Source organism: Podarcis bocagei (assembly GCF_964188305.1).
Source record: "Podarcis bocagei genome assembly, chromosome: 8".
NCBI classification, from domain to species: domain Eukaryota; kingdom Metazoa; phylum Chordata; class Lepidosauria; order Squamata; family Lacertidae; genus Podarcis; species Podarcis bocagei.
In genome coordinates, this window is record NC_138133.1 from 30,096,166 (window position 1) to 30,121,845 (window position 25,680).

The 25,680-nt window shown below is 40.8% G+C and overlaps 1 protein-coding gene and 1 long non-coding RNA gene across 4 annotated transcripts; one reads left to right on the top strand and one right to left on the bottom strand.

Annotated features, from left to right (window-relative positions):
• The first annotated feature begins 3,212 nt into the window (after positions 1 to 3,212).
• On the top strand, positions 3,213 to 16,731 carry LOC308594047. Its single transcript, XR_014011263.1, has 3 exons — positions 3,213 to 3,334; positions 4,191 to 4,311; positions 16,039 to 16,731. It is a non-coding gene; the product is annotated as an uncharacterized lncRNA (long non-coding RNA).
• On the bottom strand, positions 12,617 to 20,462 carry STMND1 (stathmin domain containing 1). 3 transcript variants are annotated; one of them, XR_014011061.1, is made up of 5 exons: positions 20,108 to 20,457; positions 18,404 to 18,539; positions 15,721 to 15,872; positions 14,340 to 14,518; positions 12,861 to 12,986 (listed from the first exon to the last, which is right to left on the bottom strand). XR_014011061.1 is itself a non-coding variant. In XM_081206639.1 (4 exons), the coding sequence occupies exons 1-4, from the start codon at positions 20,255 to 20,257 to the stop codon at positions 12,717 to 12,719; spliced, it is 708 nt and encodes a 235-aa protein (XP_081062765.1). In that variant the 5' UTR covers positions 20,258 to 20,462; the 3' UTR covers positions 12,617 to 12,716. The 3 variants fall into 3 exon arrangements, 2 of the variants coding, with proteins under 2 accessions (XP_081062765.1, XP_081062766.1); XM_081206639.1 differs by lacking the exon at positions 14,340 to 14,518 and having other exon boundaries at positions 12,617 to 12,986; positions 20,108 to 20,462; XM_081206640.1 differs by having other exon boundaries at positions 12,852 to 14,518; positions 20,108 to 20,458.
• Positions 20,463 to 25,680: the final 5,218 nt, after the last annotated feature.

Below are 25,680 nucleotides of genomic sequence, written 5' to 3' on the forward strand. Positions count from 1 at the left end.
CAAAAAGAAACACCCCCCAAAAACCAAGACACAGAAGAAAACAATGGCATGGCCCTCCTTCCTTATATCAAGGGCACTACAGATAAAATTAGCAAAATCCTCCATAAACACAATATCAAAACAGCCTTTTGCACCAACCAAAAAATAGCCAATATCCTCAGAAACCCAAAAGATAAAATCCAGTTAGAAAACCAAGGGGTCTATGAAATACCCTGCAAAGTCTGCCCAGCCACGTACATTGGACAAACAAACAGACGAATAAATGCACGTATCGCAGAACACAAGAATGCCGTCAAAAAAGAAGAAAAAACTTCCTCTCTTTACCAACACATGAAAGAAACAGGACACGAAATTAATTTTGCAGATTCCAAATTGCTCTTTAACATGGAACATCACCACAAGAGAATAATCATGGAAGCCATCGAGATAGAGAAACACCCTCACAACATGAACAAGCGTGACGACACGTCCCGCCTGCCAGACATCTGGAAATTAGCCCTCCCCACAAAAACCGACACCAGAACCAGAGGCACACAGAACGCCATCTCCAATCAACCACACCAGACCCAAACCCAGACCCTCTCCACAGATAAATTACAGACACCATCCAGTAGCCAAACCATAGTGGCACCTCCGGATGCTGCACCCCCCTGCAATCCCTACACAGATCTGGCTGGCACAGGGCACAAAACCACAGCTCGCCCCTATACACGAAGCCAAGCCAGAGCACAACTAAGTGCAGTACAGCCATCTTCTCAGAAAAAAACACACACCAGCTCAAGAGGTCAAGACACGAAAGCTTTAGCAACTAATCCACACCTAATGACCCTCCTAAGTGGTACTCAGAATATCACTCAAGAAATCACTCAAGATATCCCTCAAGTAATTAATGAACAAAAGAAGAAAAGGCACAATAACCTGGGAACTTCCTCTCTGCCCAGAACGTTGGAGGCTATACACCACACCCCCTCAACAGTATTTATAGGAACTCAAACACGGAGATCCTGCTCTGTTCTAGTAACAAGAAGCCGAAAGCACCAGCCTGAAGATGACGAGTGAGACCTCGTCGAAACGTCGCCTAGACACCCCAACTCTTACACGGGAAGATACCCGAAGACACCAAAACCTGCATATATATATATATATATATATATATATATATATATATATATATATATATATATATATATATATAACAAGATTCCTGGATCGGATAAAAGCCCATCTGATCTAACATTCTGTTCTTATGGTGGTCAATCAAATGCCTACGGAAACTCTATAAGCAGAGCCTGATTGCAATAACAACCTCCCATTATTGATCTCTAGCAACTAGTATTTGAGACTCAGAATCATATGATTGCAGTGTTGAAAAGGACCCCAAGGGTCATCTAGTCCAACCCCCTACAATGCAGGAATCTTTTGCTCAATGTGGGGTTCAAACCCATATTATTATATTATATTATATTATATTATATTATATTATATTATATTATATTATATTATATTATATTATATTATATTATATTATATTATTATTATTATCATAGTTCATATAATTTATGGTGCTAGTGCACTGAGCTAGTTACTAGTGGAACACTTAATTTGCATCATTGCTTTTTTATGTAATCAGTAAGGTTCATATCCGCTATGTTTACATTATAATTGCTCCCCACAATAGTAAAGTTGGCTGTTTAGTGTTAGCTACTGCACAACTGGTGGCACAATGTTTTAAGTGTCAAAAGGCAATTGTTTATGACCTTTAAGTTGTGTAACTGTATGTGCTGCTCTACTTACCGTAAGTAATAGGAAACAGATGCCAACTATTCTTGCCAACCAGCCATCAATGAAGGACCTCTGTAGTCAAAACAAAAAAGTACTCCTGTGCTATGACAAGAAAAAGGTAGAGGGATCCAGGGATACTGGATATCTGCTAATCCTGACTGGAAAGAAAGCTGAAGTGTATATGCGTTATTATAGCTGAATGTTTTGGAGTTTAAATATTTTATTTCCCCAGATTTCTAACATTTGATGAGTTTTTATAATGCCCGGTGTCAATGCTGCATATTTAATTTGGTATTTTATCAGGTTGTTTTTGCTCTGTTTATTAAATTATATCCCTCCCACACATAACTTATAGAACATCCCTTGTAATATTCATTTAAGCCATAAAGTATTATTTAATAGAGCATACTATGCTCTTATTTAGACTTCTTTGTAGGTGTTGCTATTGTATTTAATTGTATTAATGCGCTGTGTTGGAAATGATTGTATAGCATCTACAGCATTTGATTTTAAAAATACAGAATGATTACATTTGAACATGAACCTTTTCAGGCAGATTGTGATAACTGGGATATTAGAGAAATGTAATGATTCAAGATGGAGAACCTGTGGTCCTCAATATGTTGCTGTAGTACAGACCCCTCAGTCTCAGGCAGCATGCTCAATACTTGGGGGTGATGAGAGTTACAGTTCAACAACATCTGGAGGACCATAAATTAGCTACCCCTGTTGTAGATTATGTCATAGTGCTGTCCTTGGCTAATTTTCTCAGAAGTCCATCTGAGTTCATTTATATTTACTAGTTTCTAGTGAGTATGTTCCTGATTGCTGCTCACTGAACGCAATGGGACTTAGTAGACAAGCCTAGGATTGCACTAGTCCTTTGAGCAAACCCTTAGCCACGACTTGTTTAAGATTTGTCTAGGACAGGCCTGTTGCCTGGACATTTATGGTACGATGACTTAAAGGAGCAGGGCAATTTTATTTCATGCAATTAAACATACAGGCATACTGGTAGCTACTTATCTCATGCATTGGCCAGCACACTGGACAGCAGGGTGACATTTACTTCTCTATGAGCATTTACTGCTTGCATGCTTTTACTTGCATCTTCACAAGGAGAAGGCCTAGAGTGAAAATCTGAAAATTTGGGGTGGAGGTTTAGGACCATATCTGGCTCACAGGCAGCTAACTAGCTGGCTATCCTTGGTCAAGATTGACATTTTTATCAAATGTGCCACATTTGTAAATATAACATGCATTCTTGAAAGCATGCATATATTTAAATAGGTGCTATTCAAAATCCCCCTTTTTCTAAACTCTGGATTTTTAAAGCTTGTGATTGAGGAAGCATCACACATGAACGGCTTGTCCCATTTTCATATTTATATTACTAATTTCCACTGCAAATCCTGTCTCCCACAGTCTTGAGGGTGCTTCAATTACGGAATTTCTGCAGCTCAGTGTTGGTCCTGCATGTACCTTGACTTATTCTGCCCTGGAGTGTTTGTGACTTCTGATGCACCTTCATGTCCTGAGTTTCAAGACAGAGGTAAAGAAAAATTCTCTTTTCAGATTTTTTTAAAAAAAGAAATCAGGGTATATTCTCTTTGTGCACTAGATTCTAGCTTTCTATCTGCTGTGGAAGTACCTTCACAATTCTGATGTCATCATGAGCATGGTAGTATGAGGCCAAGTATTTAGTTTTTCAGTGACCAAACCACCAGAGAGAGTAATGTACTTGTCAGGTGTGCTTTAAAAAGGCAGCACTAAGAAATAACAACTTCTATTGTCAGAAGTTGTACAGTTAGTTCCCAACAGATTAGACAGAGATTTTGGTTATTGACAGTCATCGTTACAATAAAAAACAATTCTGACAGGTTGAGATTTCAAGTGTCCTAACAACGTGTTTCTGAAATGCCGCAAACTTATCTAGGACTTCCTAAGTAACCCAAGTCATTTCTGATTGTGTTGTTAAGGGCTTTCATACAAATGCTGCAGTGTAAGGAATAAGGATTATTTCCTACTGCACTTTTAAATAAATTATCAGTGTCCATAAAGAATATAAATTGGAAGACCATCCTGTGTGTCTTTTGGGGATACTATAATATAGCATCCCTGAAGCAGACTATCACTTACAATGAATAGTTTTAACTGATGCATTTTATTATAGTCTTCCTGTCAGGGGTAGCAGTGAGCAGACAGCTTGCCAGCTTACCAATTGCTACTGAATTCAGTGGTATTGACATTAACAGTATTGTCAGTCTTTTTATTTATTTATACGCACCAGATGTCTGTCATGTCAGAGAGCAGGGGATGTCATGTAGTCATTCAGCAGGCTGCTGAAGACAACAAAGGCCCACCGATTATATTCCACTCTATTTATTCCTCCTGATGGTTTATTTCAGCTTATGATAATGACCCAGAAGGCATTTGGAAGGGGGGTATTATGACTTCAGCAACAGCGCAATCCTATACATGTCTACTCGGAAGCAAGCCCCACTGAGGTCCATGGGACTTAACTCCTCAGTAAGTGTGTATACATCTCTAGCCTAAATCAAGGTTACTTCTGCAGTGCTGGATTAGCAAATAGGCAGAGTAGGCACCGGCCCAAGCCTTTTTAGGGGCCCCGCCACAAAATAATATTGATTTGATTTTGAAGGAAATTACAAAAACGTATTAGGAGATATTTTGACTGCCTACGGGGTCTCCACAGGGTTTAATCCGGCACTGTATTTCTGATATTTGAAATGAAGATGGAGCTATCAGAAAGCTTTCAGTTCACATGCCGGGATAAAAACAAACACATTAAATAATCTGTTTTTCTATTAAAAACAGTTTTGGCTCCTGAGAGCTGCATTTTTGATGTGATTTCAAAAAGGCTTAAAATTGTGCGCTCTTAGAAAATGCTTTATTAGCTAATGGTTGCACTCCAAGCAAAGTTTTCTTAATGAAACACTTGAAATAGGCATACCTTATATGGGGTATCATTTGACTTCCTACTGGAAAACCCTAAATACTCTTACACCTCTTGCCATAGTGCTTATCATGTATTGCTGATTGTATAATGTGCCTGTCTCCCTTTTTGACGACCTTTTCTGGGTCCTGAGTATGCTAAGAGTGAAGTACTCCAGAAAATACATTGCATGCTTCAGGAGCAGACTGTAGTATCACCAAGACTAGTTTTATTCCGAGAGAGATTCCTTCAGGCCTAAGGAAAACAGATCCGTTCTGTCTGTCACAGCCAAGATTGAGATAGTAAGCGTAACATGATAATGCACAGATGTTCTTCTTGGCATTTTACATGACAAAAATAAAGACAGTGCCTGCTATAGAGACTTTAAAGTCATCCCAAATGATATGCTATCAAGGTAGTAAACATAAAGAGTATAGCTCATGGGCACCTGCTGATAATTGGACAAGTTTAACACTGATATATGACAGCAAATTTAATTTGAAAGCTATTTAGAGCTGAGCACACATGGAATCCCTAACAGGTGTGAGCACTTTGATATTTTTGTACAAAGAGAAGCATAGTAAAATGTAGAAAACTTCACTGAGTTATGTGCTAATTATGCAGCCTTATCTTATACATGTTTATTTGAAATTAAGTTCTATTAAGTTCAATGGGGTGTGCTATCACATATGTGCACTTAGGGCTGCAGCTTTAGGCTACAGTCTTATGCACACTTACATGAGAATAAGACCTGTGTACCTGACAATACTCTTTTCTTGTTGATTTCTATTCTTTTAATCTACAATTTCACTTGTGAAACTGAATTCGGAAATAAGATACAGCCATTAATAAATCACCAGGAATAAACTGAACAAAGGCAACTGTATACTAGATGGTGTTTATTTATTGATGGCATCTTTGCGAATACTAGATTTTAGGAATGAACTGGAGTCTACTTAGTTCTCAAGTGTGCCCATTTGGATTTTGTGACAACTGAATTTACACTTTATTGTCCTTCAGCCTTCTTTCTTTATAAACTTACAAGGAATTATGGTGCTTCAGTATTTAATACAAGCAAAAGTTACAGATTATAATGCAAGGGGTGAATTATTTAAGAAGGTTTGACTATTGGAAGAAATAATGAGTATCCTCTTCTGAACCGAATACTAGAATTATTGGCTGTAAGGAGAGAGTAGCCATGTAATTAATGGAGCTTTCATAGATGAGGTTTAAAAGGGCTCTTGCTTTAGTTTGGTTTGTAATGCAAATGTGCTAGAAAGTGCTTTACTTTAAATCTCAGTTCAACTATGAACCCAGTGGGAGATCTTAGGCAAGTCATTAGCACTATTCCAGCTATGCATACAGGCTCCATCAGCACAATTGGGAAATGCTGAGTAGGCAGGATCCCTGATTGTATAATAAGCAGAGCTTACATGCATTCAGTTTGTATGAGTATCGGCTCTTTTGCACAGAAAGTGCATAGGAGGCAAGCTAGGGCCTGAGTGGGTGCAATCCTGCTCTCCTCCCTGCCCCAATGTGTGTTCAGAAGAATGACTGAACAGCTCCCCCCCCCCCTCAAATCTCCCTCTGCCATGTGGCCATTATAATACCAGCATACAGTGCTGTGGTATTGTAAGGACTTGTTTTGTGTGTGGTGATGAATATAACATGCTAGGCGCACTGAAGAGAAATGTTATATAAGCACCAAGTATTGAATCCAGAAATCCTGTGAGTGGAACTGCACTCACTGAATGTTATAAAAGGGACAGGGAGAGTGAATTTTCCCAATTTCTACCACCACCTCTGAAAATCTGCTCCAGAGGGTTATTATTATAATTATTATTGTTTATTAAATTATGCCACCCTTCATCCAAAGATGTTCACAACATAAAATTACGAGTAAGAACACAAAATACATAACAAAAAACAAACAAACAAAGACCAATAACCTCCCTCCTACAAACACATTTCAAAGGCCATAGTTGTTTAATCAGCCCAAGGCCTGGTTACTGAGAAATGTTTTGGCATTGCAATTTAAAAGTATGTAATGAAGACACTGGGCAAGCCTCCCTGGGGAGAGCATTCCACAAACCAAGAGCCACCACAGAAAAGGCCTGTTTGTTTGTTGCCACCTTCTGGACCTCTTGGAGAGGGGACACACAAAGAAGGGCCTCAGATGATAATTGCAAGGTCTGGGTTGGTTCATATATGGAGAAGCGGTCCTTAATGGTTGGAGAACATGTGAAGTTGAGGACTGAACAGCATGAGAAATGAGACAGTACAGGCTGCAGAGGTCATAGGCAAAAACTGCCCCACTGTTCTGTGAATAGCAACCTCTAATTCCAAGCTCTTATGAATAAATAAGAACAACTAGGGGTTGTATCTGACTCTTTATTCAGAGTTGACCCATTGAATTTAATGAATGTAAGTTAGTACTGTCTAGGAATTTCAGTGGGTCTACTCTGAGTAAGACTGACATTGGATACCATCCAAAGGTTCCAGCTGGTGACTTCACATTCATTTAGTTATTTAAGAAATATGCCCTCTTTTTCAGTAATCCTACTCCAGAATATTCTGTTAGCTGCCCTTTAACAATTTAACAACAAGTAAACCCTATATTAAACAACAAAAAAGCAGAAACAATAGGCACACCACTGGAACAGAATAAAACCCAATTTGACCAATATGGTAAAGGGCCCTGGAAAATTTAAAAAGCCTTTGTGTGATGCCAAAAATACCTTTGAGCAGGTACTAAGTGGGCCTCTGGGGAGGGAAGCATTTCAAAGGTCCTATGCCATAATTGATAAAATATTTTTCGATGGCTGCTACTTAGTTGGGAGCACCTGAAGAAGGCAGGTTTGTGCATGAGAAGCACTCCTTCAGGCACACCAGTCCAAAGCCACATGTAGCTTTGAAGGTAAACACCAGCACTTTGAATCTTGTTTGGAAAAGGGAGTCAGTATGGTTGCTGAAGCTATGAGACATATTCCAGTTGATGAGTTTCATTTCGTATGCTTGAAGCAATATTTTGATGACGTTTTGAGAAGCCTTCAAAGACAGCCCTACATAATACATAGTAGTAGCCTAGTCTGGCCGATGGATATTTGTGGACAGATTATCTCTATCTTAGAGGGGTTGTAGCTGACACACCGGTCTCAGCTGATGGAGGGCACTTTGTACACAGATACATGCCAGTACTTGCTTTAGTGACCAAGATGGCTCTATCCCCTCTTCTGGTATGTAAACAGGTGCAACTCTTGTGTTAAACAGGCCAAACATTAGTTCCCCAGGCATATTAATTTCTTTAGCAGCAGTATGGCAAGAGGTTCTCTGCATTCAGCTTTTACTATCCCCATGCTCTGGTAATATTTTGCCCCTTTCCCTGCTACAGTGCTGATTAAGACCCAGGAACACCCCTTTTAGCCACCAGAATAACGTTTTGAAGCATTATTGTGGTTTGACAGAGTCGGAAAAGGATATGTTGCAGCGTAGACTGGTGTGGTGGCATATGCTTTGATATTTCAAACACAGTAGCTAGACTTGGAGCTGGAAATGTGCAGGCCTGTCTCCAGCATTCTGCAGTTGTCTGGCAAGGAGCATGTTGTTATGGCAGCTGTTGGAAAATGTTATGTCACAGTGCCCTCTTTCCCTCTGTTCAGGATTAGATATTGTGCTTTTTAAATGCACGTTGTGTAGCTAATAAAAGCTTGTCCTGCATCACAAGCACGTTGAAAGGATTGCTAGACTGAACACTTGAGTAGTACAGATCCAGATGCTCAGATGTGATCTGTATGGCTTACACAAGGTTCTCAGTCTTCATTTTTCTTCCACCTGAACTTCAAAACTGCCCTACTCATTCTATTTATTTATTTTTTATTAAAAAAACTATTCCCTTCCCAAGCAAGGGACCATGTTGGCTTTTAGCTGGAATCATACTGGCCTTCCCAGATTGGTTCCTAAAGGCCCCGTGCTTTAGCAATATGGGGCAGCAATTGTAACTAAGTATGGATGCACCGAAGGTACAGTAATCTAATGTCTTCCTTTCTAGACCAGTGTTCTGCCTGAGGTTTAACACCACAAGGTTAGTTGGTTATCACTTGTTGATAGGAATGTAGGCTATTTCAAGCATTCTTCTATGTCTATTTTTAAGTCAGGCTGGAAATCCATATTTTGGAATTAGTGCAGACTAGAAATGCACGGATTGTAGGAGTCCTGCCTTGTCTGCCAAACAAAATGTGCAATATGCAAGACATAACTTAGCTACTTTCAAGTATAAAGCTTTTGTTGGACTGGTGCTTTAAAAGCACCAACAAATAAACTCAAACTGAAATCTGATGCAGGTACTGAAGCCTGGCTTGAATGTGTCCTTGGACTCTTATAATACCTCTCAGTTGCCTGAATCAAGGATAGAGAAGGGGTGTGAATGTGTGCAGAAACCAGACTGCTATAGAAAGGTAAAATGTACACACAGTGCTTGGTTTACTTTTGCCTCTGGCCTTGCACATCACTCGGATGCATCTCCTGGAAGGTCACCCAGATGGGAATGTGGCCTTGGTCTGTGAAAGGTTTCCCACCCCTACTTTCAACCATAGATCCCCCCCCCCCGGTAGCTATTTCAGAATGCAGTGTAATGATGGTGAAACAACTACTTTTGCTTAGCTAGTTTATAATTTAGAAGCATTAGGTGCATGGTAAATCTGTCTAATGACATCACAAATTGAAGGTGTAATATAATACGTTATAATAGCATGAAAGAACAAGAAACTCACTTCGGGAGATCTGTTAACCATAGCGGCATAAAGAATATATCAGGAACAGACAAACTCATCCATGCCTCTGTTGCTTAGTCACAAGGGGTATCTGCAGGGATTGGCTCTGTGATGGTCACCTTATTCTTAAGCATGGGTAGGCAAACTAAGGCCCGGGGGCCGGATCTGGCCCAATCACCTTCTAAATCCGGCCCGTGAACGGTCCGGGAATCAGCATGTTTTTACATCAGTAGAATATGCCCTTTTATTTCAAATGTATCTCTGGGTTATTTGTGGGGCCTGCCTGGTGTTTTTACGTGAGCAGAATGTGTGCTTTTATTTAAAATGCATCTCTGGGTTATTTGTGGGGCATAGGAATTCGTTCTTTTTTTCTCTCTCCCCAAAATATAGTCTGGCCCCCCCCCCAAAGTCTGAGGGACAGTGGACTAGCCCCCTGCTGAAAAAGTTTGCTGACCCCCGTTTTTAAGGCTGGGGGATTCAGGACTCTGGTGGTGCATTTTGATCCTAACTCACCAATACCTTCTTCTGACCAGCAATCTCGGTAGTACAGTGGGCAAGGAAGCAAGGATCCTGGTTTGAATTCCATTGTACCTGAACTAGGTGTGGGTTTTAGTTTCTCTCAGTTCCTAATTCTTCCAATCTTAAATTCTGTTCTCCATATTGCAAATTTGTTTTTATAAGGTGTCCTGAAAATTTAGCAGCATGTTAGTGCAAATTTCTCCTTTTTTCCAATGTATTTCCCACTAATACATTACATTGTTGTATGTCAAGAACCCGCTGCTTCCATACATTGATTGGACTCCATTTCCCATCAGCCCTAGACAGCAGATTAGGGATGATGGTAATTGTAGTCCAGGAACATCTGGAGGGCCACAGGTTCCCCATTGTGTTGTGTGCTATTTCCATTGATGAAGCTGCACTTCAGCTCATTATAAGTGTTTTTGCACACATTGCTTGGTTAGAGAACTGCATGGCAAGATTTAAAGTTGTACAAATTTCAAAGGACGGTTGTGATTTGTCTTGCAGCCCTAATCTGAACATACCTTTTGGTCCTATACATTTTTCACAGCATCAGGCCACATTATGCTGGTGGGTCACTGGCAAGAGTCTGAAATGGGTGTCAGTATCTGTCAGTAACAGTTATAAACCATATAAGCTGCCCAGAGTGGCTGGAGCAACCCAGTGAGATGGGTAGGCTGCAAATGATAAATTATTATTATTATATTTGTTTTGTTCAAGGAGCTGGTGGCAGTGGGGGGCAAGATCAGAGATTCATATCCAAACACCTTTAGTTTAAAAAAAAACTCTTGCTTTTTATCCAGCACTCACAAAAACCTGAAACTAAGCCTTCAAAAATGTTGAGCTTCAAGACGGTGCAATTGAGTATGGAATGGTACGTAGGAGGTTTTGCTAACCTAGTGCCCCCCAGTAGCCCATGATGTCTGGAGTTGATGGAAATGGAAGTCAAAAACATCTGGAGGGACCAGGTTGATGAAGGCTGTTATTGCATCAGGTCCCTGATATCTTTGGTGCTCCAGTTTTGACTTGAGTGTAAGCTTTTCAGTGCTGACGCTCACCAGGGCTCCATCTACTGTTCTCTGCAATTAAGTGCATGAACACTCACTGAAGTTTCCTTTTCTTACACTGTGCCACTTTTGCTTCCTTCTACCACCTCCTGACGATCCCAGATTGCCGATGCAAGATGTGAAATTGCATGGCTGTTTTGGGCTAACATGTTTGCATGTATTTATTGCTTGAGAGATTTATATCTGAAGCATAAAAGTTACAAAACATTCACAAGTCCGCCAGCATTATTTTTCAGAAAAATGTTAAGGGTGGAACATGTTTGCATTTTAAGCAATATCCATGGTGTAATGGGGATGTTTCGGGTAGTGGGGACGGACACACCCACCCACACACCCCATGCCAAAAAACAACACAATTCTCCTGGTATTGTGAAAGGAACAAATCTCCCAATTTCAGCAAACTGTGACTGGTCCTGGCACTGCTGACAGCAACATGTCTTTATTTAGCAGTGTATGCTGGACATGCTATCCTGGATACTACAGATGTTCGCCTCCCACTCCCTTGTAGAAGCAAGGCTGCATCAAGAAGGACAATAAGGGGGTAGAGAGGCCTGTGTCCTCCTAGGCCAGGGGTCTGCAACCCGCGGCTCCGGAGCCGCATGTGGCTCTTTTACACCTTTGCCGCGGCTTCGGGGCGGATACTAGCGAGGGGAGGAGGCGCATTGTGCGCCCCGACACTCCCCACTGTACTGGCTGTGACGTCACATGGGGCGGTGCGTGCGTTAGTCACGCACCGTCCCAACGTCACCTTCCTGCCCGCTGTCAGATCGCGGCTCCGGAGATATATTTGTTTTAAATGTCGCAATGGTTTTGCGGCTCCCAGTTTTTTCCCCTCAGAAACGGGTCCAAGTGGCTCTTTTTGTCTTAAAGGTTGCAGACCCCTGTCCTAGGCATTGGCCTTGCTGGATCAACACTAGTGGCTTGCCTGCTTTCACGTTGAATTCTAGAACATTCAATCTGGGAGCTTCCAACTGTTGGATAACTTCTATTAATGTAGCCACCAGTGGACATGATGTAAGGCTGATTATGCTAATAATGGAGCTAACAGTTATGTACAAATGGGAAAGACTCTGCTCTATTGGTTCATTTTGCTGTCTCTCCTCCGGGAGTCCCAGCACATTTATCTTCTTAAAATCTAAATTGTTTAACTGATGTTTCGGTACATAGTTCATTGGTGGCCCTAGTGCTGACACTGCAACAATACAATTACTGTATTTCTGACTGAGTGGACATACGTAGGATTGCACTGTTTATCCCTCCTTTTATCAATACCTCAGTGATTAGGATGGCAAAGTTTTCTTTTGCTCTAAAGTGGAAACAGTCAACAATGAGACCATTTTAAAGGTCTATTTCAAGTTTGTTATTCTGCTTCATTAACTCTGAATATTTATTCACTTACAAACTGTATCAATTTCTTCGTATTTGAAAATAATAAACAATCCTGCTAGAATGAGTTACATCATATTCTTATTTGTCTGTGGGGAAGGAAATTGAAAATATCCTATCAAATTAAACCATAATCAAATGTTTTCGTTTGGTTTTTAGTACGTTTATTTTAATGCAGGTGAAAACCTAGAGATTTAACTTCCATAGCTCAAATATGTTTGAAAGAAATTGTACTGATTAAAATGCTTCATTTACCATATTATAAGTGACATCTGACTCCACCATACTGAAACCTTCAAAATTACCATTTACATTATCATCCCAATCTTCTTTCTCAATCCAGCTTCCTGAACTCAGATTTAAGGAAAGCAACTGAAAAGTATTAGAAGTTTTTTCAGCTTCAGAAGCTGAACAGTCTATGTCACTCCCTGTAGTTCTGCTTTCATGGGAGGTTAGTGGTGATGGTCTGCCAGTCAGCAATTCCTTTTTCAGTTGCTCTTCTCTTGTCTGAAAAGAGATGCCTCTTTAAATGGGGCAGGGATACAACATTTGTAGAGACATGCATACGCATAGGCTAGCACCACAAACAAATTCTTAATGTGAATATAATTAACATGTGGAGGGGAGAGATGGCTATTGCAAAGGTAGGCCCCGCCCTTACCTCAATGTGCTAATCGTTGCTTTTAGCACAGAGCTTGCAGGCATACAATTTATAGAAACAGATATATGAAAGCTGGGAAGTAAATGGCTCCTAGGTTATGGGCGCCACAATGGAGTGTCTACTAGGCACACTTTTTTATAACAAGAATACAAAGCGGAAAATGAATAAACTGCAGCTAAAACATTATGTTCATTTTTCACATGGTCTAGTCCTCATCTGAAGACTGCAAAAACAAAACCATACTTCCCGTGCCCGCTCCCCTAATAGTCTTATGAGGGTCCCTTTTCCAGTCATCAGAGTGGCTGGAAGTGGGGAGGCAGAAAAAGGTCCTCCTTTTCTTACAGCAGTGCCAATTTTAATCTGAAATCTTAGGCTCAGTACTGCGCCTAGAGCTCAGAAACTGCTCGCATTAATGAAATTCCTTGTCACAAAACGCGCCTAGAACAATGAGAGTTTCAAACGCTGTTTATAGGTGCATAGGCCCTGTATATATAATCCAGGACCCTTTATTTTGAAGGGTGCATGGGGACAGCCTGTGTGCATAGAACTTGTATGCATGCATGCTCAGCATGAAAAAAACACTTTGAATATGTGAAGGTCATGGTCAACCACAGCAGTATTGATTTTCCCAACCGCATGCTTAAGTTTTACCCACGTTAAGACTATCTGAGTAAGACTGTCGTTAGAAGCTGTTGACCTTCTTGTCAGAGTTACAGCTCTGTCAGTGCAGTTGCACCTTGGTTTTCGAACAGAATCTGTGCAGGAGCGTCCTGCAGCCAATCGGAAGCTGCAGAAGTCGCCCTGCTTGTTTGGCTTCTGAGGCAAAGTTCGCAAACCAGAACACCTATTTCCAGGTTTGTGACGTTCGAGTTCCAAGTTGTTTGTAAATTAAGCTGTTCGAAAACCAAGGTACGACTGTACATTGCATGCTGAAGCAGGAACAACAAAAAGCCTTATGGCACCTTAATGACCTAACACGTATTGTGACACTACAGTTTGGGACTAGAGTCTATTTCACTGGATGCATGTTGAATTTAATCAGCTCATAGGATGGAGGGAAGGCAGGAAGGGGGAAAATTTGTTTTAGCCTCTGTCAGTAAACTTGTTTAGAAACACCTCTTCCAGTAAGAGCCAAGTTCAGTAGTAACATGGGGAACAGAAGCTTTCTTAATTCAAAGATACGTTGTTATGTTACATACATTATTGATCGTTAGGTATTCAGATACTAGAATGATGTAGTCAGATTAGTGGATTCTTCTCTTTTCAACACATGGCTTGTTTTCAGAGTCCTCTATTGTTAAATTATGTGCTTCCTTTTGATTTCGAGCTTTTCCAGTTTGGCTGGTGGTTTCTTTGGTGGATTTCCTGTATCTATCAACTGTAGAAATAGTAAAATTTTATGTATGTCCGTGAAGGAAGTCTGTTTTTCAAAGGGGAATTACCTTATTCTACTCTGTGCATGCATGTGAATAAATTAAATCACAGTATTTGAAATAATGTTGAAAAAAACCAAACAAATAGAAAGAGAAATAATGAAAATATATTTTAACACATTACAATATACTTCAGAGTAAACATGCATAGTTACTTGGTTGTGTTTAGGTTACTTTTGTACATGCCGTTCTCAGAGTCTTGCTAATGTTATCTCCAATGTTAGGATTTAACTTGTTTGCTACTATTTTTGAATCTTATATTCCATCTCCTGCATTTTTTCCAGTTCATGTCAACTTTATACAGAGTGTTTCTTTTGTCAATGAAAGCCAATTTGGATTAAAATGCCAAACAGAAAAAACATACCCTAATACCTCAGGTGCCATGTCTCCTCACATGAACCAACTGGACCCTGCATTCTTCATCTTAGGTCCCTCACTGTGTGCCCCCTTCAAGGGAGGTGCAGAGGGTGGCAACATGAGAACAAGCCTTCTCAGTGGTGGCTCCCCGGTTGTGGAATGCTCTCTTCAGAGAGGCACACCTGGTGCCTTCACTATCTGTTTTTAGGTGCCGAGTAAAAACATTTTTATTCACTCAGGTTTCTGGAATTTAGTTCTCTGCATATTTTAGTGGCATGGGGTTGAGTTGGATTTGTATATTTGTTGTATTTTAGGTTGCTTTAAGTCTTGTTTTATATTTATTTTCTCTTCTTGTGTCTTTTGCAAGTCACTTTGAGTTCATTTTTTGAAAAGAAAAAACTGACTAATCATTACAAGAAGCCCCGCAAGGTTTGAGGGTGTTTTGGGAAGGAGTTTTAGATATAAGGGGCAGCGAAAAAGAAAGGGATTAGGAGACCTTCAGAAATAAATTGATTGAAATAAATATAATAAATTTATTTATTTATGTAGAGATTTTTTATACCAACCTTCACCAGAGATAGTCACAGGGATGTTTAATATAATATAATATAATATAATATAATATAATATAATATAATATAATATTTCTCATACATTACATAAACAGCTTAATTAAATAAATTCTCAATTCCACAAGAAAGAGCCATTGCAGGAGTAACCCATAGTTCACTGCAGAAAATATCAACTCAGACTGGAAAGTGTATTTCTGTTAGTTTTGACATTTACTTACTGTGGCATCATCTGCTGCTCTGTGATTAGAGTTTGCACTTGAGGTCTTGATTATTCCTTGCATCCGAAGCTCCTCCAATATGTCTGATGATGTCTGTCTTTCTCTTTCTGTTAAGCTCATTGGTTTCTTGGAAAGTCCACCTCTATGTATGTCTTCACAAACATAAATGTTAAATTAATTTTTTTTAATATGACGGCAGTTTTTTAAATTAGGTTTTTTATTTTTAGAAGCATAATAAAAAGAAACACAAGGGCATTTCTTTAAACGTCGTCATTAAGTTTCAGTCCTCTAAATTAATTCATATTTTTGTTTTATAAGGTCCATAATATGAAGAACAGGGGAGTCAAGTTGGGGGAGGGGAGAATTATGCACTATAACCTAAATCTGCTAAAGCAAGATACTGAACGCAGTATCTTCTCTGGAAATCGTTCATTAGGTGAGTGTTCGTATAATAAGTTGACAATTTCCATTGATTCGCATGGGGAAATTTCAAATGCGTTCCCAACCATGGAATGTTGACCCTCAAAAGCCAAAATACCCCTGGGAAAATCCAGGAAAAAATGCTCTCTGATTTGTCTGATCATTCCCCTCCTCCATTCCTGCCCTCACCACCAACCAGCGAAAAGGCAAGCGAGAAAGTAAAAAATGCTCTCTGTTCAGATAGCTGAATCTATGGTATGTATGGTGAGTTTTGAGTACTAATTCCTCATTCCAGATAAGTGAATTTTCGCATAGTGAAGTGGGAACTGCATGTATCTAGAAACTTTAGAGCAACTCTGTTATAACAGTAAAAAGTCAGCATCATTCACACCATCTTCAACCAGCCAAAAATATTTAGCCTGCACATGGTATTCAATTTCTGTGGACTCATATTCTATCTATAGATCCTCTTAAACTATTTATAGTTTATCTTGGCTTCCTTTGAAATGGGCTTCTATTAAATGTAAGCAAGAGGAAAATCTGCCATACTTTGAATCAGCCTCCATTTTCCTGCTTCTAGTACCCCCCTGTTATATCTGAACACAAGAAGAGCTCTCTCTCTGAGACAGATCAGCAGACCTAGTCTAGCATCCTGTTCTCACATTGGGCAATCAGATGCCTATTAGGTTCTGCAGACAAGACATGATTATGAACATAATTGTTATCCTAAGTTACTGTCCTGGGTTCCATTCCAATCAGCATGATGTCATGCCATAGACCTTGGTTCAAATGGGAAAGTGTTCAGCCTGCTGCATATTTCAACTAGTGCCCACATCATTGTTCCTTGTCTGATTTCTTTTCAGTTCCCCCCATTGTTCCTGTGCATTCTAGTGCACATCTTTCTGAATTTTTCAGTTTATACACAAACAGTTCATCTCAGCAGTACTGACAGCTAGGCACTCCCAATTGTTTCCAGTGGTCATTTCAGTAAGCATGCTGGAATAGGAACACATGCTTTCATGCAAAAGGTCCCAAGTTCAAACCATGGTTTCTCCAAGTAAGGCTGGGAAAGACTCCACACTAAAACCCTGGGGAGCTCAGGACTGGCCCTACCATTGGGCAGAATGAGGAAAGCACTTCAGAAGGCTGTTGGGTAGTAGCAGCAGTCCTTTACAGTTCTTCCCAAGTCCCTCAGCCATTCCCCTCTGTTGCCACATGGCCTTTCCTGGGGCCTCTGGAGTGGTGAAAGACCCTATCACGTTGGTTTCTATACATAAAAATGGGAAAGGGGCACCATCTTGTCCTTTGTCTCAGACAGCACAGTTTCTTGGTCTGACCCTGGGGAGAGCCACAGCCAATCAGTGTTGACAGCACTAAGCTAGATAGAGTCTAGACCAATGGCCTGAATTGGTAGAAGGCAGCTTCCAGTGTTCCTATTCATATCCATGAGCAGCTCCTTGCTACTGTGGGCTGTACAGTAGTACCTCATTTTGCGACTGGGATCTGTTCCGGAGCCCCAGTCGCTGGCTGAAAAGGACACTGGACAAAGCACTGCATCTGCGCCCGGAGCGGTTTGTGCTTCTGCGCATGCGCAAAGCATGATTTAGCGCTTCTGCACATGTGCGAGTGGCACACCCTGAAGTAACCCATTCCGGTACTTCCGGGTTTGCCATGGACGTTCAACGGAACGGGCGCTCGACAAGGTGGACGCTAGAAAAGGTACCACTGTATATGCACGAAGAGTGCAAGCAAGAAGAAGTAAACCAGAAAGAAAACAAACAGATGAAACATCTAGGCAAGAACTGGCCTTTAAAAAAAATATCAGTGGACACAATGCAAATGTGCACTGAACATAAAGGTAAAGGGACCCCTGACCGTTGAGTCCAGTCGTGGATGACTCTGGGGTTGCGGCACTCATCTCGCTTTACTGGCTGAGGGAGCCGGCGTTTGTCTGCAGACAGCTTCTGGGTCATGTGGCTAGCAAGACTAAGCTGCTTCTGGCGAACCAGAGCAGCGTACGGAAACACTGTTTACCTTCCCGCCGGAGCGGTACCTATTTATCTACTTGCATTTTTTGGTGTGCTTTCGAACTGCTAGGTTGACAGGAGTAGGTACCAAGCAACGGTAGCTCACTGCATCGCGGGGATTCGAACTGCCGACCTTCTAATCGGCAAGCCCTAGGCTCTGTGGCTCTTAGCCATTCTCTACCTGCTACCAAACACAAAACACTGCTTTGTGTTACTCAGATGCTAGTAATTCATACCTGTATTTTGTTCATTAGCTGGTGGTAGCTTTCCTGTACCGCTGTCTGGCAGCCTTCCTTCACTGGAATAATCTTCAGCAACTGACCCACCTTGGGAGACAGTGTGAACTGTTCCAGTAAGTGGATCATTTTCAGCCTGGGGAAAAATTGATATTAGCATTTATCTGCACAAAATTTATACAGTATAAAACAAACTCCAGTTGTTGAGTTTACTGGTGTACTTTGCTCAATTGTTTAAGTCTATTCTGTTCTCCTGAAGCTTGCCACCGAGGGAGAGAAGGGCTGAGGAAGATTAGCGCCCCCTGCCCTGGTATGACAGTGGTGATAGTTGTAAAAGTAATCAAGGTTGTTGTAAACCTGGCTGCTTCACTGCAGCCCCCGTTCACTAATCCTGGCCTGCTTTGCATCTCATCACCCTTGGTTTGCTTGCACTGCAAACGTGCATCGCACTGGACAGCAGAGCATTGTCTTTGACCATATATTGCAGCTAAATTATATGTGCTGATGCAGCAGTAGATTCCTCCAAGCCACACAGGCAAACCCAGCTCCTATTGACATAGGTTTTGCTCGTTAGTATTGCCATTGCTGCACTGCTATCTATTTTTTTTTTTTTTTGCAGAGAACTGCACAAATCTGTACAGTGATTACATGCAACGCTGCATAACAGTCCATTCCTCTGTCCCCACACTCCCCTCACAGTAGGAAAAATAAGATAAGACCAAGTTTGGGGGGGGGGATGCAGGAAAATACTGGAAGTAAAGGAGGATAGAAAAATGGATCACCATGCCTAACACATGATAGCACCCATGATCATGGTACAGGGTTCATTTCTCCAAAATCAGTTTTTGTTACATTAACTAGGAACGTTTATCCCTTTTACATCCTGCATTTGTTCTTCCCATAGCATCTGTTTGGTCACTAGGGGATACTGGATCCTAGAATAGACAGGCCTTTGGTCTGTTCCAGTGGAGCACTTCTCATGTTCTTACGTTAAACATAACTTCCTGTAGCACCTGCATTGTGTTCTATACATTTTCAGCACAGGTGATTCAAATCATTTTAATTCAGTGTTGATCAATGCTGTAATTGTGGCAGTCTGGGCTTCAGCCTGCGCCGTGAGAGAGAATAGAGGCAAACCAATCTGTCTTCTACTGCTGATGCAGGAGGGGTGTTCGTTTACTATCATTGTTTGAGACATTTAATGTGTAAAGCAATCTTAACAAGATATACTGCAGACAGGTAGCATCAATTTAAAAGCCGAAGAAAAGAATCAAGTACAACACCAAAATTTCCTAAAGTGCTCATCTAGCAATGCAACAAAAAGGACAAATCCCACCCAACCCCACTAAAAAGATGAGTGGCACAGTAAAGGGGTAAATGGGTGGGGGGCCACCATTGTAACAACCCATTTTCATGTTGCCACCTCTGCACGTCAGATGAGGCATGTGGGAAAGGGCCTCTGATGAAGACTGAAGGCAGGGCCTGGACTTGTTCATGTGGGTAGAGGTGGTCCTTGAGATTTTGCTGCCTCCTACAGGAGTCTATTTGCTTCCATTGTGCTACACTGTATGTGTAAATAAGGCAGACATTGTAGAGATACCACCATTCTCTAGTGATCTCCCATCTAAAGGAAGCAAAGCGTGGCAACACAGATCTTGGAAAGTAGCCATTTGTAGAAGTAGAGAAATCTAAGCAACGTATTACCTGCTTTTTGACTTCTCTGCTCTGATGTGGATTATTGGATGATGGTTCCTCGACAGTTGCCCTGCTGGAAGTGCTGCAACCCATGTTGTGACAAGTGCTTCTTTGGAAGCAGAACAGGGAGCTCAGCCTCCTGTTTTTCACAGAAACCATCACTATGGACTTAAGCTGTTGCCAAGGCCTGTTGCTACAATAAATCACGCCCAGCAAAGTGCTTTTGTCTAGCGTTTAGCACACTGTAGCACTCTGCATCTTAAGCCTCGGTGACCCTGCCTAAGCATGGACAGTTGCCCCAGGTCAGATGTGAACAGCAGAAAGGCAGCAAGAAATATTGGTAGATTCTTCCCAGTTATGGAGGGAAGGAACATTTTTACGCTGACCTTTTTCCTGCATCAGCTTGCATCCCATTCCTTTGCTGTAGCTGCAAAATAATGGTAACAACAACATTTTTAAGAACGATGGAAAGTTCATCAAGAGAGTGCAACTGTTTAGGTTTCCATTGGTATAAAACATCAGAGACAGAAACCCTAAATATATAAGGGGATTAGACAACAACAACTTCTTGGGGAAGCTTTTTAAAATGCATGTGTGTAAACCAGTTCTTACAATGAGTTTCACACAGCACCCTCCTTTGCTAATTGTGCTCCATACATTTAAAAAAAAAGAAAAGAAAACTCAATTTCTTGCTCCAGTCATGCAAAACATGAAAATACAGAAAAGGAAAGGAAAATCATATAAAAGAGGCAGCCAAGACATTAGTTTTCTTGAAGTGTAATGTTTTTACAAGCTAGCTGTTTGTTGTCTTGAAGTGGCTAGCAGTTATCCTCTAAGTATGATCAGTTAGCTGCTGTTTGGCTCGAGACTATTATTTTCCCGAATTTTCATGTAGGGTGTCCATGTGAAAATGAGGACAGGACTCCTACAGATACGGGTTTAGGGTAGCTAAACCGATTCGCCTGCTCTGGGTGCTGAGTCACAACAATATGTGGGAGGCCACTGATTTCTCATCCCTGTGGCAAAACATAGCAATGCTTTGTATGGGAGAGTGTGCAGATCTCCTGCTGGCTGCAAGCACATGTCTTCATCTGAAATCTAAAAGATACCGTATTCCTGTAAGCCCTGTTGCTATGGAAAATACCAGGATTTTATTGAGAGCTCTCTGCCTAACCTTAAGCCAGCCCAGAGATTCAGAACTACCAAAAGAAGAATGTTACCCAAGCTGATCTCAGAATAGCAGAATGCTGGGGAAATAAAACAACGAGGGCTACCAATAGACCATTCTCCACCACCCCACACACAATTATTTCCAGGAAGAAAGGATTTATTGCATGTATTAAGGGGTTCTGGTATTGTGGGGAATAGTAATAGCAAAAGCAGTAGCAAAAGATTAGGAGGCAGTTTTGCTCATGGATAATCAGTGACATGAACATCCTATCTCTGGTACTGAGATATGAGTGCAGACTTTTTTTTTTGCTAGGCATTTTCTGGTTATTTTAATGTCTGCATACATAATAAAAGCCAGCAGAGGGCAACAGTATCTCGTTGGAAAAAATAATAACAAGAATTGCACTGCAATAATGTTAACAATTGCACTACTGTACTGTTTATGTCACATAGTAATTTTGCCCATGATATTGGAATAAGCATAATATTAAAAAGAGGGTCGGGTAACCCTGATGCCATGTATTGGGTTTTTAAAATGCATAAATAATACATCTGATTGAATGCTTAAAAATACATTTAAGCACATCCCCATTCAGTTAGAAATGTGCAGTTTCATCTTCCAAGGACTATAAGATATCAACAGATATTCACTAGCAGAGAACTATGACAGGAGCTTTGTGGTTTCTAAAACACAATTTGAGCTCCCATTCCAGTCAGGTACAGGCAAATGTTTGCTGGTGAATTTCTAACAGATTCAGGGTACTTTATGAAACTGGAATGTAAATCTCTTGTAAAGTTACTCTCTCTTGTTCGTCAGGGTGAGCCTCTGGTGCTAATAGCAACTTTCTTAAGTCACCTCTTAGCTTTGGACACTTCATAAAACTCTAGGGCTGATGGGAATTTAGACTCAGGGCTACCATGATGAAATGACACCCCAGATTAAGAGCAGCTTCCGCGTTGTCTCAATTTCTATAATTTTTGAACATGTCGGTTTTTTATTCCCCTGGGAACCCATTTCATGACTTAGTTGTATTATTTACAGGCAGGTGTTATCCGTGTCATATAAAATAATCAGTTTGTAAATCTGTATTTATTCACATTTTGACAAGTGGTAGAAACATGGATATTCAGCCAAGCATTGGACTAAAGTGGCGCCTCTTGCTTGGCAGATGTATTTATCTTGCTAGCATATTGACTAGTTTTATATTAAGTTGTATTTAAATGAATCATTGTGTTACTGTAGGTTGATGCTGTTTTTCTCTCTGGGATTGTGTGAACCATGGAGAGTAGGTTGTAAATAATTCATATAAACATAAATAATATATAAGCAGTTAAAAACCAAATTGTTTATTCAAAGTTCCTAGAATCTTTTTCAATTTTAAGAATAAAAGAATAAGTGAAATGTCATATCAAGCACCTGGGTGTTGTCCTAACATTGAGTTGACCAGTATAAATACTACTACACTTTTAGAGAAGATGAACTGGGCCTCCCCCCCACTTTTGGCTGTTGAATTAAACTCAATTTGAGCGCCTCCGGCTGTTGCCTGGGTTGCATGCCCCTAAATCTGGTCCTGGTTAAGGATTTGCATTGTCTCTGGCTAATTCATCTGGCTAATTCCACATGCAAGACTGTCCCATACTCCTATAGTAATTAGATACAATGGGATTAATATGACAAGTTTTTTATTATTATTTAATCACAGTACATACAACATTTATGTTCTAGATCAGTGATTCCCAATTGGGGGGCCACTTAGCACACCCACTTGGTCTGTGGGACCATTCACATAACAACATCCACCATATATTTATCAAAATTTTCAAAAGTAGAGGATCCATGGCTTGGCTTTTGAAAAATGGGGTCTGCAGTACTTAGCTAATTGGGAACCCCTGCTCTAGATAGTTTTTGAGCTAGGTCCCTGCACAAGAATAAGCTTTAAAATTTGCTATTAAAGGTCTTTCAAAACATAAGAGTTGTCATTAGGGAAGTTTTCTCATACAACAGCCATTCCACTACCAGAAGCCTTGTTCTTAATGTGCTGCAACAGGCAAATCCAATCATTGTCTTGTACTTGCAAAAGATGTTTCACAACCCCTTGCAGCAGCTGCTGCTGCTGTTGCTTCTTCTTCTTCTTCTTCTTCTTCTTCTTCTTCTTCTTCTTCTTCTTCTTCTTCTTCTTTGGCGATCACTCGTAGCTGAGTAAAATTGTCTTTCAAAACAGGGGTTAAGCAGTGAGTTGGTAAGTGACTGTGGAGACCAGTTCTGGATCCGCACATCCTTCCACAGTGGGGACATAGGTTTCCAGGTGGGAGTTGATCATGGTGAGGGTTTGCCAAGTGTTCTTTCCTCTTAGCACGTTTCTCCCTGTCGTCCTAGCAAACCATGGCTATTATTACAGCAGGTGACAGTTGAGCTTGTGTGCTAGTGCTTACACAACAAGGCCTATTTTCGATCCTCTTGCACTAAACACATTGGATCTCAACCAAAGAGTTACCTCCCGCTAAGCCATTTGCAGGGTAGACACATGGAAGTCAATTGACTTAATTTTGCCATGACCAATGGGTCCACTTTGAAGATGACTTAGCGGATACAAATCATAAAGTCCGTTTTCTGCTCTCCCAATTGTTGAACGGCTTCTGTTTGTCTCATGGAACAGTCATTTGTTATCGCTGGAGATGTTTCTTGTATGAGTTTAGCTTTCCACTGAGCCATGTAGTGCCTTCTCTGGTAGGATGCCTTGGAGAGGCCCTTCCATCTTAGCCTAAACAACTTGATAGAAAGTTAAATGGAATGCAATCCAGCATACATCGCCCAAGACTCCCTGGGTATCCCTTATATATTAAAAAAATACCTGAAAGCAGAATCTGTTTTTTAAATAAGAGAGACTTCACAACCTTGAAATGGAGGAAAAAATTGAGGCAGCATATAAAGCACCATGGAAACACCAAAATAAAAAGCCTGAAAGGCCAAAATATTGAAGGAATAGAGTGCCTTTGTGCACAAATGTGAATTTCAACCAGGGTGAGTAGGCAGGTACAACTGTACGATGCTGTTCTATACATAGAGAAGAGAAATCAGTTTGCTTTTTCCCCCCTCTGAAAAGCATCCGCCTCTAGCATGGAAGGCGGTGGCTATTTTTAAATCCCACAGCAACATTTCACAGCAACTGCATCTGAAACATGTTTTCAAATGACTGATCAGAGTAGTTGGGGATCAGATGGGGGAAAAAAAGAATAGGAGTCTGAATCATCTTGAAATAGGAGACAAAAGAGACCATGCTGAGTAACGGTCAGAAAAAAATAAGATACAACAACACTACAAACACATTAATAAGAGAGAGTTGGGGAACTTCCAGATGGTGCTGATTTAGGGAATCACATGAGCTTTCTAGCATATCTGATCTTTTCAGTAAACAGCCGGTGTCTTGGCAGTACATATAATAGGCAGTGCTGGTTTCCAGTGTCTTAAGTGCTATGGCACTGGTAGCCAATGTGCTTTACTGCAGATGGTGGTCTACAACTCCCATCACCTGCTTCAGCCAATGATCAGGTATGGTGGGAGTTGGACTACAAAATCTAAATGGCACCACACTGGCTATCCCTGTGGTGTCCTGTGTGTAGTAGGTCCTCTGCATAGAGGTGAAATGCTACTGGGTGACAAAGAGAAGGTGGAACTGCTCAAAAACTACTTTGCGTCTGTCTTCACCCAAAAGGAAAGCACTGGCCAACCTGGTGATAACAAAATAAAGTATCCAAGGAGGGAGCTGCAGTCCAAGATAGGAAAAGAGGTGGCAAGGGAACACCTAGCTACTTTAAATGAATTCAGATTTCCAGGACCTGATAAGCTGTACCCAAGGGCACTAAAGGCGCTTACAGATGCAATCTCAGAGTCTCTGTGTGTAATCTTTGACAATTCTTGGAGAACAGGTGAGGTCCCTGTGGGTTTGAGGCAGGCAAATGTTGTCGCTATCTTCAGAAGTCAGGGAAAAGAAGACCCAGGTAACTACCAACTAGTCAACTTGTTGTAGAAACCAGGAAAGGTCCTCAAACAGATAATTAAATAGTTGGTGTATGAGCACTTAGAAAAGGATGCTGTGGTTACTAAGACCCAGTATGGGTTTCTCAAAAACAAGTCATGCCAGATAGAATTACAAGATGGATGGATCAGGGGAACACCTGGCTTGCTAGTAGTAAATGTGAAAAGGATCTAGGGATCCTCATAGACCATGAGCTTCATATGAGTCAACAGTGTGATGCAGCAGTAAAAAAGCTAATGCTATTCTAGGCTGCATCAACAGAAGTATAGTGTCTGGGTCAAGGGAAGCAAATCATATTTAGTATTTTAAAAATAAGTAGAAACAATGGAATACTGATCTAGATCAGGACCATTTTTGAGGGAGGTTGGAGGGAAT

Bases quoted from the DNA above. Each gene is read 5' to 3' on its own strand.
- STMND1 (XM_081206639.1), bottom strand. From the start codon at position 20,257: ATGGTTTCTGTGAAAAACAGGAGGCTGAGCTCCCTGTTCTGCTTCCAA. The intron at 18,540-20,107 runs GTAATACGTTGC...ATTTTTCCCCAG, and splicing joins GCAGAGAAGTCAAAAAGCAG to GCTGAAAATGATCCACTTAC. The intron at 15,873-18,403 runs GTATGAATTACT...ATGTTTGTGAAG, and splicing joins AGCTAATGAACAAAATACAG to ACATACATAGAGGTGGACTT.